The 14,325-nt window shown below is 39.4% G+C and overlaps 1 protein-coding gene across 3 annotated transcripts in view; it reads right to left on the bottom strand.

Moving 5' to 3' along the window:
* The window catches only part of DCLK1 (doublecortin like kinase 1), a 241,133-nt gene that overhangs the window by 82,746 nt on the left and 144,062 nt on the right, over positions 1 to 14,325 (bottom strand). For all 3 annotated transcript variants that reach the window (XM_008631433.2, XM_008631432.2, XM_008631436.2), the window contains exon 4: positions 14 to 130. In XM_008631433.2, coding sequence (XP_008629655.1) covers positions 14 to 130 — 117 coding nt within the window. The remainder of the gene's footprint in view (positions 1 to 13; positions 131 to 14,325) is intronic.

Genomic DNA, 14,325 nt, shown 5'->3' with positions numbered 1-14,325 from the left:
TTGCTTGCTTTACCTGAGCTAGTAGAAGCAGGAGACTTGCTGCGTCGGGATGGGCCTGGGCTCTTGGTGGTGCTCCTACGTGAACTCGAGGCTATTTTGGTATAGGAAGTAGATTTCACCACCCGACATTCTAGAAGACAAAGAAACTGCCTAAGTTAGCAATTAAGAAAGCCAGCAAGATTCTGTAACAGAAAGAGCACTGAGAAGTGAAAACATTTAGCCCACGCTTATTTTCATTCACCTTGAGGAGTTTTATGAGAAAATATAAAACCTGTATAAATGGCTCCATTAAAATCCAAGTACAGTATGTGCCATATCCCAGACAAAGAACTGCTGCAGTAATCCAGACTTTTAAATACCATGGTTACTGCAGGTACTTAGGACAGCTTAATTTAACAGTGCTGAGACTACTCATAAAACCTCTTTGCTTTTGAAGATTTCAGTACAAGTAATGTAGCAATTTTTTGTAAACAATCCAGATGCAATGTAAGCATTTTTGTCAGCCTAAGCATCCTCCTCTAGAAAAATCTGAAGTCTTCTTTTCTGTATCAAAATGTTACAATTGTACGAGATGACACAAGTGTCTTCCACTCATGAAAGGTTTGAAGAAAATAAAGCAGGTTTGTTGCTCCTGCTTAATCCTCTGGTGAGCAATAGCCCACATTGTATAGCACACACAAGTCATCACAGGTTGAGGGAAATGGCACTACTTGCTCATAAGAGACATCAGTAAAATCAATGAAGAGGCGAAATTACCCTCCCACTCGAGAACACTTCAAGATGTTCAGGTTAGAGTTTATGTACACCCACACAGATCTGTAGGCATCCTTGCATTACGCCTGCAAAATGGTTCTTGGCCTGAGGATGAAAGAACTTATTGTGCATAGCACTGATGTCTTGCACTCCAAATGGATACTAGATTAATCACCAGAGATATTACACAGTTGGGAAAAAAGAAAAAAACACTTCTTAGTCAATATACAATTAAAAGTCTGCAGCAATGTTTATATTGCCCTCACCTGACAATGTCAGTACACTTTACTTGTTTAAAAATATATCAGTAAACATTTAGTTCTGTATCAGACCTGTTTCCTATTTTCTTCCCATGGTTAAGGTTCCTCAACAGAGGTTAAGAGAAATAAACAAGAGCTTTTTCTTCCTAGTCAGAAAATACCATGTATAAGCCTGCACATTATTTAGTCTTCACAGATCAGTGGAGCCTGTAACATAGTTTAGACAGATTAGAGAACAAAGAAATAAAACTGAGCATAACTAATTAACTTAAACATATACACCAGAGAATGATGTCATGAAATTTATTTCTCTTGGCTGCCCTAACTGTTCATCTTTCATCAAGCTATTCAAGGAAATAGAAGCAAGAACTGATGCATTACTGAGCGAACCATCCGGCTCAGCTGAGAGCTGAGAGGACCAGAGAAATGCCTTGGTCTTCCCAAAGACACTTTTCTTCCCAAACTCTCCACATTGCTAATGCCCAATAGTAGCTAATTTCTTTCTGTTGACATTTTTTGTGATTCATTGATGACTACTCTTGTTTAATACTGAACCATCAGGGGAAACAGAGGAAACATTTACTCTGTGAGGAAAAATCTACTGAAAACAGGAGGAATCATATGAAAGCTTTCAGTCAGGTGCCATTGGGTAACTACATCTTACACTGATTTATTGGCATAAACAGCTGCTCCAGAAACCATATACAATGCAAGTGTAAACAGGTTTACAGGTATCTTCCTGTAAACAAAGATGTAAAATTTTCAAACACCTAACAGCCTGTTAAAACTGTGACATAATCCCAGTGTGGGCCTGTGTGGGAAACAGCCAGGAAGGGGAACTGCCTATTCTAATGGTCAACAAACAACAAAACTAAAGCAGAACGATCCAATCAAGCCAAACCCATTAGAATTTATCATCTGTTTAGTCAAAAAACTCAAGAGTCCATGAAGAAAACAGCTACTTCATGCAATATGTAAAAAGCTTTGCTGTTTCCAGCATGTAAAGAAAATGATTATCTACATCCCTCTCTTGCATTTCATGCTATGTACTAAAGCTTAACTCTTCTTTTATTACATGTATTAATACTTATTCAGGTTCTCTCAATACCTTAAAAACACCCAGATTCTTAAATATGTTATCACCATATATATACCACCTATGGAGGCATTACTGCCATTTTTAATTGGGTCAGCCTTGGCCAGAGATGGGTCTGTCCTGGAGCCAGTTGGCATTGGCTCTGCCGGACACGGGGGAAGCTGCTGGCAGCTTCTCACAGAAGCCACCCCTGTAGCCCCTCCAACTATCAAAACTTGGCCATGCAAACCCAGTTCATCTGCAAATCATTCTGAAGGGCTACATACTGACCCTGACCTGCGAGTAACCCCACACTAATGGCATATTGCCCTGAGAGGAATTCAGCTCTTGCAGCTGATCTCTCCACACAGGAGAGAATCACAAATGATCGTACAATAATCCAAGAAATGTACAAGCATCACAGGATCATAAAATAATCCAGTTTGGACATAAGAAATTCCTAGTCCAGTTTCTTGCTCAAAGTTTGAACTAGCTTCACATTCATAGTCCTGCATGACTTGGGGAATGACACTTCAACCTACTTGGGGAATGCAGCAGGGCATACACAGTGCAGGAGGATCTTGGAGAGCATCAGTGACAACTTCCTGTTCCAAGAGAGAGAAAAAACAGTAAGAAGAGATGCTCTGCTCACACTCACAAAAAAAAGGAAGACTCTGGGACTATGAAGGCAGAAGGTGGCCTTGGCTGTAGTGACAATGATAGGAGTGTTCAGTATTGTGAAGGGATTGAAGGTGGGCAAGAAGCAAGATCACAGTTCTGGACTACAGATAAGCAGACTTTCTCTTCATGTATCTGCTTGGAAGTGTCCCATTGGATAAAGCCCTACAGAGAAGAAGGACCCAAGAAAGCTCATGAATATTAAAGGCACATCTCCAAGTTTCACAACAGTCCATCTCAACAAGCAGGAAGATGTTCAAAAATGCCAGGAGGTCTGCATGGATGAACAAGTTGCTGCTGACCAAATTAAAACATAAAAAGGAAGCATAAAGAAGGTGGAAGCAGGGACAGGTAACCTGGGAGGTATATAGACTAAGTCCAAGCATGCAGACACAGTCAGGAAAGCCAGAGCCCAATTAGAATTGAATCTGATGAGAGATGTCAAGGGCAATAAGAAGTGCTCTGTTACACACAGAGGGATCAAAAGCAAGGCTGTGGAAAATGGGCACCCACTGCTGCATGAGATAGGGCCCCAATGACATAGAACGTGGAAAAGCCTAAAGTATTGAATGGCTTCTTTGCCTTGGTCTTCACTAGCAAGCCCAAGCTTCAGGCCCCAGAAGCTGAGTGAAAGACTGGAGAAAGGAAAACCTATCCTGGGTGGAAGAGGATCAGATTAGAGAATAAGCAAAACAGACATACGTAGGTCCATGGGACCTGACAGGATGCACCCTGCAGGCGCCGATGGCTGACGTCATTGTGAAGTCACTCAACAGTCTTTGAATGATAGTGATGATTTGGATAGCCATTTGAAGACCCAGAAAATCTCACTCCTATATTCAAAAAGGACATAAAGGAGTACCCAGGGAACTATAGACAAGTCAGCCTCGCAATCAGTCCCTGGGAAAGCAATAGATCAATGAATCATGAAAATAATTTCAAGGCACATTAAGGACAAGAAAATCATCAGAAGTAATCATCATGGATTCACCAACAGGAAGTCATGCTTGACCAATTTGATAACTCTGCAAAGAAATGACCAGCTTGGCAGATACAGGGATAGCAGTGGATATTGTCTACCAGGACTTCAGTGAGGCTTTCAGTGCAATCTCCCATAAAATCCTTACAGGCACACCACTGATGTATAGGCTTGATGAGCAGACTGCAAGGACTGCTGAGTCCAAAGAGTGGTGATCAGAGGCAAGAAGTTCAGCTGGAGGCCAGTAACTAGTAGTGCACCCCAGGGGTCAGCACTGGGTTCAGTTCGTTTCAACATGCGCTAATGATCTGGATGATGAGGCAGAGTGCTGCCTCAGCAAGTTTGCTGATGACATAAAACTGGGAGGAGTGGCTGATACTCCAGAGGGTCATGCTGTCATCCAGAGGTACCTTGACATACTACAGAAATGGGTGGACGGGAAGCTCAGGAAGTTCAACAATGAGAACACGGAAGTCCTGCTACTGAGGAGGAACAACCCTGGTACCAATACAGGCTGAGGGTTCCTCAGCTGGAAAGCAACTTGGCAGAAAAAGACCAGGGTGTCCTGGTGGACACAAGAGGACCATGTGCCAGCAATGCAGTGTTGCTGCAAATAAAGCAAATAGTATCCTGGTCTAGGAGGAGTGTTGTCAGCAGGTGATCCTGACCCTCTACTCAGCACTGGTGAGACCACACCTGGAGTACTGTGTCCAGTTCTGGGCTTCCCAGTACAAGAGAAATACAGAAGTACTGGAAAGAGCCCAGCAACAGACCATTAAGATAATTAACTGACTCTCGTATGAGGAGAAAAGATAAGGGAGCAGGGACTGTTAAGCCTATAGAAGAGAAAACTCAGGGAGAATCTCACCAACGTATACAAGCAATGCAGCATGCAAAGAAGATAGAGTCGGGCTCTTTTCAGCAATGTCCAGTGACAGGACAAGAGGAAATGGGCATAAACTGAAATGCAGGAGATTTTGTCTCAGCCTTTTACTGGAAGGGTGACAGAGCACTAAAACTGATTGCCTAGAGAGGTTGTGAAATCAACATCCTTGGAGACATGGTCCTGGGTAACCAGCTCTAAGTGATCCTGCTTGGGCAGAGGAATTAGACCAAACAACATCCAAAGGTCCCTTACAACCTCTACCACTCCATTCAGGGATTCTGTGATTCTGATCTTATTCAAGCCAGAAAATCCCCAAGGCTGGACACTATCTGGGCCTCCCAGGAAAAGGTTTTCCTCCCTGGGCAAACCTACTCCAGTGCCTCACTGCCATCTCAGACTTTTTTTTTTGTATCTAGTCTAAAACTTTTGTTTCAATTTATATCTATCACCACTCATCCTTTTACCAAGCATCACCAGGAGGAGCCTGACTCTACCACCTTGATGGAGAAGAGATGTTGCCCCATGGACATTGGAGGCTTCTGGCAGGTACCCCTGAAACAATCTCCTTTCTTAGGCTAAACAAGCCCAGCTCCCTCAGCCTGTCCTCACACAACAAGTGCTCCAGCTACCACCCATCATGATGGTCCTCCTCTAATTGCCTCCAATTTAATGATACCTTCCTGGAACTGGGGGGCTTTAAACTAGACATAGTATTCCAGATGTGGCCTCACATGTGCTAAGCAGAGTTGGTTCACTGTCTCTACTGAGTCCTTTTTAGTCCATGACACAGAAATATTCTCATTTTCCCTATTTGTCTATTTGTATAAACACTTCTGAGCTCAATTATCAACTTCTTTGGCACAATTTTCTTGTTCCTCTCAAAAATAATTCACAGGATGTGAAATTTTAAGAGGTCACAATTCAGATGAGCATATACTCTCTTTACGGTAAACTTGTCAAGTGCCACATTTCCTGTGGGTTTACAAGTTTATTCATAAAGGACATGGGCTATAGTAAGGCCTGTGGAGAGCCATGTAGGAAAGCTTTCAGTGCTGCATGCACCAGGCTCAAGCAACTCATACTCTCAAAGACTAGGGCGAGACTAGTTCCAGAATCTACAAGGATTTCCAGTCATGGGCAGAATGTAACCAGGCTGCTTGTTGTAAATAGGTCTCAGCTCCCAGGAACAGTTTACGCATGCAATTCTGTTGTCGCATTTAGTTTGTAAAGTAAAATTTTACTGTAGGCAAAGATCCCACTCAGCAACCACACAACCACTGCTTGTTCCTCTAAGAAATTACCATAATCTGCCTGTTGCTGTAGGAGAGCTCTGTGTGTATGGACAAAACAAAACAAAAATGCATGTTTTATTGAAACCGTCTTTTCTACACAGAATGCAAACTGATGACCAAATAAATACATACCTTCTCCTCATCAACAGTATTTGGATTACTACAGAATGGGTCCTTTGCAAGCCATGAAACAGAATAGCATTTTTTCCCCAATTTTCTTTTGAGGCCAAAACTGCATCAGAAATAGATCTGAACTCCTGACAGAAGAGAGCTATACTGCCTTTCTCACTCATGTGGGCATGGCATGCCCAGCCAAGAAGAAACACCAAGTGTTTCTATATTATGTTCAGTAAGGAAAGAAATGGTTCATGAATCCACATTCCTTCCTCTCACCACTGACTGACTGAGATTAAAGGAACAAAATGATGACACCCATGGTAATGCAAGACAAAAGGTCAGCTTTACAGTTTGAACTTTACAGGCTTTATTGTTTTCCAACTCAGAATATGATATAAATAAGAATGCTTTTCCAGTGAACAACATCTTGCACTAAGATGTTCTATTGTATAACTGCATACAGAGCTATAAAGTAGGAGAGAGAAGTACAGACTAACAGCAGCAAGGCTAACAATGTAACACTGCAGTCTCTTTATAGTATAGAATATTTACCACAGAGTTCTGAGGCCTTTATTGGACACTAACAATAGGGCTGAGGAAAAAAAAAGAGAAAATTCCCCAAGGCTACAATCTGACATGACTGAGACTGCAGGTACAAGATAAGGAAAACAGAGTTACTGAGATTGTATAGTGGTGTCAATGAGCAGTAGGAACTGTCAGAACCAGGAGGGACCCCAACATACGTACTTGTGAGCTCTTGATTCTTCCTGTTGCCAAATTGATAAAATGTAAGCATGAGGTAAATAAAGGATGCTAACACGCAGAATCACAATGCCTGCAGTCTCCAGCCCCATGATGTTTCATTTCCAAAATGTTACATTAGCTTCTATGCTCATTAGATTTTACAATGGCAAAAAAAGCAGCAGAGAGTAACTAATCTGCAATAAATGTGTCATAAAATGAAAAAGTTTAATGTGCTTCTAGAGAAGACTGTGAAAAGTTATTTAAATTACCAGGAGATCAAAAAGGCTTACTTGTCAGCAACTCAGAAGTTGATTGTATGGCCTTCATAAGTTCTTTCTGGGCAAAAATATCACTCTCTGCTGTGTTTTGCTTTTCTTTGAGGTCTGTGTGTCGGGAATAGATTTTATTTTTTCAGTATCCCTGCCAATCTGTTTCTCTAAGACGAGAACATTTAACTTGGTTTCAGCAACAGCTGTATCCTGCAGATAAGCAAGGGGGGGAAGATCAAGGATGTCTGTGGTTGTTGGTAAGCCACTTTACTGTAAGCCTCAGGCTGGTGCCTTTTACCACTGCTTAAAGACATTAGTGTCACTAGCAATGTCCTCAGGCCAATCAGTAGATCATTACCCCAAAAGCAGTACCAATTTTAGTTTTTAATGTTAAGGGTAATTTGTTTCATGTTGCTAATTCTTAATGCAGCTAATAAGATTTTACTTTTCAGCTGTATTCATGCCTTCAATTAATACCAGTAATCTTCTGTTTGCAGAACTAAGTTTTGTTCTCTTCAGCAAGAGGAATGGTAGCCTCCTGTCTAGCGGCATTGATACACACTGCAATTCACCCTACCCAGCTGATCAATCACTGGCAGCTGTGACTTGCAATTACAACATGTTCAAAAGGTTAACTATCTTGCAGTTTCCAAAAATGAAAGGGATATAGAATGTTTCACAGAGGTTTAAGTAATTTCAAAGCTTCTATCATCATGGTTGTGCCTACTACAATTTTTTCCTGCATGTCTTCCTGCTCAGTGTGTTCCTGAACACATTGCAGATGCAGATGGACAGTGATGTATGCGTAGAATGCAAAATCCCAAAGTTTTATCCCATGCACTAAGCTCTATGTCACTGTAAATGCATAGTGTTTTGCGACATCCTATCTTCTGATTTGATTTCTTACCAGTAATTGGTCTTCCACACATGATAAAGATTAGGAATTCTATTTCAACTGTGTGCCAAATACTTGTGGAAGCAATTACCTAAATCTCCATTTTTTTTTTTCTGCAAAGAAATATACTTTGATTGGAGTTCAAACTACAGAAACAGTTAGATTTTCTTTCATGTGAAAAATCATTCTCCAATTCTGAAACTGAGGTAAGTATATACAATAAAGTACAAACCATTAAAGCCATCTATGCCTTATTACACATCAGTAAAATAGAGAATCTTGAAAGGTATTAGAAACACAAATCACTTCACCCAAGCTAAGAATACTTTCAGATGTATGTATTACTCAAAAAATACCTTGTTTAGGTAGAAATAAGGAATGTATTTGCAAATTCACATATTATCACTAATATCTCAATCTGCTCTAATCTTCAAATTCTGAATTCAAATGTTTCTAAATTCACCAAAGAGGTAAACAGATTCTATGTATAAATCAAAATGTTGCTTCAAGTATTTACTACTTTTTCTTCAAACATGTTCCTGTTTTAAAGACACTCTTGGGAGGATAGAACTCATCTAGTGCTAGATAGCTAAAAATATGATGAACTATGAACTATTCACCCCACAGTCCTTCTACAGTCAATGGAACATGTTCATTTATGTGACCTATCTTAGGAACCCGTACATTAGAAAAAATGAATCTTACTCATGAATTATCAGATACAAATGAGAGGTTTTGAGTTTTGGTGAAAATACCCCAATTAGAAGCAGTATCTTAGTTCCTTTTGCTTAATACAAATACCAACACAAGATTTTGCTGTATTTTGTAACTTCACTGTGTATGAGTAGATTTTATCTCCCCAGCTTCTCCAAGTGCTAACCTTTTTGTCAGATTCATCTTACACAAACCTCCACATTAATATTTTGTCTAAAAAAAACAACTTTATGTTAAATCTTGCTTTACATGAGAAAAAAAAAATCTGCTATCATGAAAAATTCCACCCCACAGCAGTGGAAAAAAGGATTGAAAAACCATTTTTCATCACTGCAACAGCTTCTCTGACAAGGCACAATAACTATTTTCCAGCTCTGCATTTGTAGGCACACAAAACTAGAAGACTTCTTCAAAACCTGCTTGTATAAGTGACTCTGAAATATTTCTGACTGAATTAATGTGAATAAACTTGCATGGGTAAAATATTCATTTCTGAAATTAAAACTGGACTATCAGAAACTATTGTTAAGTTACCTGAAGACTGAGTTGAAATAAGAATTTTGTCATTAGCTAAAACATACCTCTAGCAAACATTCTCTTTGACATGTATGTTTTGCGTATTTTGCCACATACTCTGTTCCGCTCCCAGAGATTTTAATTATCACCGTTTGCTCAATATACTTCAGCCAAGATATTCCAATGCTGACATAAATGTTCATTAGTTTGCCCTTATATTCAGCACCCTTTCCCTATACCTCTGCAGATTTACCACACTAGCTGCAGTGACCAAAATATCACAAAGCTACTTTTAACTGGAAATATTTATGATGGCACAAGTGATTACAACTGCAACCATCTGTACTATTTTTATCTATGGCCTCAGCATTATTCTTCACAAAACAAAGAAATGTGACATGCCTTTGCTTATGGCTTTCCTTTTCTTTCTGTGACAAAAGCTTGTTTACGGGGCATATAGTCTAACAACAGATATCTCTCAACAAACACTGGTGAAGCCACAGGAAAAATTCAACACTGCCTTTCTTTATCTGCACAGTTCGGATGGTATTTTTCTTGGTATTGTTTTATTCATGCAACTGGAGATGAAAAGTTGCAATGAGACAATGGTACAAATTAATTAGCTCTTAACTATTCTGTTCATCAAGATCAAGGCTTGCTTTCCTGTTCAGGACAAAGAGGTAATGTTTGTCCTATTACCCATTAAAAATAATTTTTTTCTTTACTTTGAGAATAAGCAGACCTCCTATCCAATCCATATGGTAACTATTAACATCATCCTATGCACCAAGTACACAGGCATTCCATCAAATATTTTTTCAATTACGGTCTAAGAAAAGTGTCAGTGTTGCAGTCCAACAAATTCTGGGGTTTTGGTATTACTACTTGCTGTCTGAATAGTATAACTTGTTCCCAATTGTTTACTATTTCAAATTACCCTTTTGGAAGTTTACAAGCTCAAGCTCTTTCCACAGTTACAAATATAAATCCTCATTTGCAGAACATCATCTTCACATGGAAAGTATCAGCTAAAGGTATTACTGAGAAACATCCACTCAAAACAGTTAACTTTTAATAGATTTTAGCAAGGTCTCCTGAAGTTACAGATTTTTCTGTATAACTGATTTGTGGTGAGCAAGAAAATATGTATTTAAACTGCCCTACTTTTTTCTGCTTCAATTTTTTTCAATTAAATCTGCCTACTTATAATGCACTTGTTAGTCTAACAACTTTATTGGGCAGTATTAAGTTTTAAAAGCCTTTTTTTTTTCTTCAAAGAAATGAATTACACTATACTGGGATAAAGATTATAGTTGTAACAGTTAAACACAAATCAAATTCCCATGGCTTACACAGCTAAATAGTTAGATTAGCAAGGAGTTTTGCACAAAACAAGGAATATACAAATTCAGAATATCTGTTAAAAGACAGATGAATATGAAAAGCCAATTGTTGTGGGGAGTTTTGCTACTTAAATGATCATTAAAATTACTAACTTCAATCCGGCAAACAATGTAACTTCAGCAACAGTGAAACTAGAAGACAAGACACACAAAGAAGAGAACAAGTTAGAGAGAGTTTTTAGACAACATTTTCAAATTGCAAGATGTGAAGAATAAATATTTAGAGACACATCTAAGATGAACTCTGAGCTACCAGACATTGTTTTATGAGAATTGTGAGGAACAAGCACAGGTCAAAGAGAAAAAGTCAAAGCAAATGCCTGTCTTTAAAACTGGGACACAACAGAAAACTAGGAGTTGCAGAAAAGACAGGCTTACTTGAGATTATTGACAATAGTTATCCAAAGGGAGAGTCAAGATCCTCTCCTTTTGGTTGGAGCAAGAAAAGAAGCAATGGGCACAAACTGAAACACAGGAGGTTCCCTCTGAACACCAGAAAACTCCTTTTCACTCTGAAGGGACCAAGCACTGGCATAGGTTTCCCAGAGAGGTGGTGGAGTCTCCAGCCTTGGGGATATTCAAAAGCCATCTAGACATGATCCTGGGCACCCAGCATCAGATGACCTCTAGAGGTCCCTTCCAAGCTCAACTTTTGTTTCCATGACAATACAAAGCAATAACGGAAACAAAACATTTGAAGCTTCAAAGATATTAAAATCATATAAAATAGTCAAAATTTTTATAAAATTTTTTGTCCTTTCTATAAAGGACAACAGGAGGGACAGTAGAGATTATAAGGCTTCTGCTCAGAACTTCGAATCCCTAGCTGCAATTTAAGAAAATACCATCTATAGAAATTGCTTTTAAGTTGGGCATTGGAAAAGCAAACCAGGGTAGTTACTAATGGGTTTACTGTTAAACTAGGAGACAATGGACAGAGAAACTCACCAGAGTTTTGTTTCTGATCATGGTCTAGTCAATATTTATTTGAATTAATAAGCTGAATATGCATTTTAAATCTGGAGATGACACTACCACAGGTAATGCCGTAGGCATTGTGGAACAATATAAATCTGAAAATGGCAAAAGTCACCAGAAAAAACAGATACAATTCAACAAGTCCAAGGTACTAGAACCAGGAAAGAGTAAGCAATAGAATAAAGCATGATGCCATCACTGCAAGAGTCAGTTGCATAAATGCTAAACAGTAGTTCTGCAAAGTGGGACATAAGTCTTGCAGTGGGTCACATGCTGAATCTGAAGTAAACGACTGCAGCAAATGGAATTCTCACCCTGCTGAGGGTATCACCTCTGTGGAGGGCATCTGAATTACTCCCCAGGGCTACTGCAGTGTTAGCTAACACAACAAATCCACTTTTGTGTTTCCCATTTATAAACATGAGGATTTCACCTTCAGAGGATTAAGAGAATACTAAGGAATATTACTACATGGGGAAATATGACCAATGAAGGACAACTAATATAAATGGGATCTTTAGTTCAGAAAAGAAGTGATGAGACAAAACAGCAGCCTTCAATGCTTAGTAGACTGCCAAAATGAAGAAAAACTAACTTCCTACTATTGGTTTTATCACAAATATGACAAAGGGGAATGATCTTAAGCTTCCAAAAGGTAGATTAATTCAGACATGAGAAAACCTGGTTTTAACTGCAAGGATAAGGAAGTACTGGAACAAATCACATGGAAGACTTGTTGAATTTCCCTAACTACAACTGCACACACACAGGTTAGCCAGAAACCTATAAAGTCAATTTAGGTAGAGCAGGTCCTCTTGTGGGACCTCTCAGATTCCTTCTACGATTCTTTCGATTAAGTCTTCCTCGTATGACTCATAAAAGGTACTCTGAAGTTTTTTCATTATCAGAACTTCTGCTTGGATTTAGCTGAAAGATAACTAAAAGGAGGAGATTCACTCTAATGTAAAACTGAGTGAAAGTCAAAGAACATTTTAGCGAAGGAAAAGTGATTGCTTAATGGGTGAATTAAAGTCATTATCATTTCCTGAGTGGGGAGACTATTGAGATATAAATCTTTTATTTGTCTTCAAAAACCAGACTGATTAACTTTTAGAATTTTTCTCAGTTGGACATTAGCAGAATGGATATCTCCAAAAAACAGACCTTCTCCTTCACAGACAATTCAGCCTGGCTGGCTAATATTGTCTCACACAATTAAGATATATGTACATTTCCTCCAAATCAACTATATGACAAAATTTCATACTTAGAGAAGACATTTCTTACTGGCTTCATGGATTAGATGCTTTTTTACCTTCATTGGACAGATCTAAACTGATTTTGTTAGGGTTGATGAAAAGGCATGGCTCTATCTACATCTTCAACAACTTAATCTGCTCTTGAAGTACATCTTTAATTCTTAAGCTCATACATAGGCATGTCTAGATGAAAAAACCTTAGATGAAAACAGAAAAGCTCACACATTCTATGTAGTTCAAGAAAAGCTGTCATAAAAAAACCCACAACCCAACAAACAGAGAAACCAACCAAACAAAACAAACAGACAAAAAGAAAACCCACCCCAAAACAAACCCCAACCAATGAAAACAACATTAGCCTACATCATCTTCTGGAGCACTTGACTGTAAACAGTTTAAGCAAGGATCAGAGGTTAATATGCAGCTAGTGCCTAAATGATAATCAACAAGCAGTGGGTAGGCAGCGGGGACGGGAGGAGTGGTAGCTATGGACTGAAAGACTATATTTATATACATTCCTTAGGTTATTGTTGAAAGCAATGCTTTACACTCTACCTGTAAATTTATAGGTGTCATTTATGATATTGTCTAGCATTTCAGTGGATCATTGTTTCTAGAACTATTTTTTTGTAACCTCTTTTTACTACTGAGTTGCAAAAACTTAGCTGATATTAGACAAATCCAGTTGGAGTTGACCTTCTCCCGTTAAATGAAATCCATTATTATGATTGATGAAGTATGCTAACCCTAAAAATGCAGTCAACATTTTAGAGGGGTACTTCATTTTTTTAATTCTTTGACCCACGTAATTTTTTTGCTCTGCAAGGTGGTGACCAAGAAATATTTCTATCTCCACCATTACTTTTAAAGAAATTCAAATTTGGAACCCTATCTATTTCCAAGTTTTTAAACAAAGTTGGCATCCTACTAAGTGTCTGAAGAGGGCTGTCATGTGAGTTGACAAAATATTGGGCTGCTTTTGAAGTTGTGTAGCTAGTATGAAAGATTAACAAATAATTAATTCAACAAGTTCTGCCACATTATTCTTTGTTGTTGCAGTGGTTGAGGCCACCACAGGAGGGACCAAGGAGCCACAGGGCCCCAAAACAGTGGAAGACTGCTGGTGGGCACGCTCAGAGGTCTAAGACCATCCCCTTTACCCTTTTTAAGTCCATGTTCTAGATAGTTCTCCTTTCCTTAATACCCCACTGGTTCCCAGTCCCCTTGTTCCACCCCTCTCCTTTCCCACTGGTCACTGTTCTGTCACCCAACGCCCTCTCCACCCCTTGGCCCCCAGATGATTGGTCTCCGATGTTCTGCCCGCTCCTGGTACCACCCCCTATAAAACCCTGGAGCCCTCAGTGTTCTGGGTTCTTTGTCCCTGGATCCCTGCCAGGAGGGACCTCAGTAAACCTCTCAGCACTCCATACAAAGGACCCCTCCTGCCTCTTTGTCCCCGGAGCTGTCCGGCTCTGTGTGTGTGAGTGGCTGGGGGGACGCCCCCGCC

The sequence above is a fragment of the Corvus brachyrhynchos genome, unplaced genomic scaffold (assembly GCF_000691975.1).
Source record: "Corvus brachyrhynchos isolate BGI_N302 unplaced genomic scaffold, ASM69197v1 scaffold103, whole genome shotgun sequence".
Taxonomy (NCBI): Eukaryota; Metazoa; Chordata; class Aves; order Passeriformes; family Corvidae; genus Corvus; species Corvus brachyrhynchos.
This window is presented reverse-complemented; position numbering and strand designations above follow the sequence as displayed.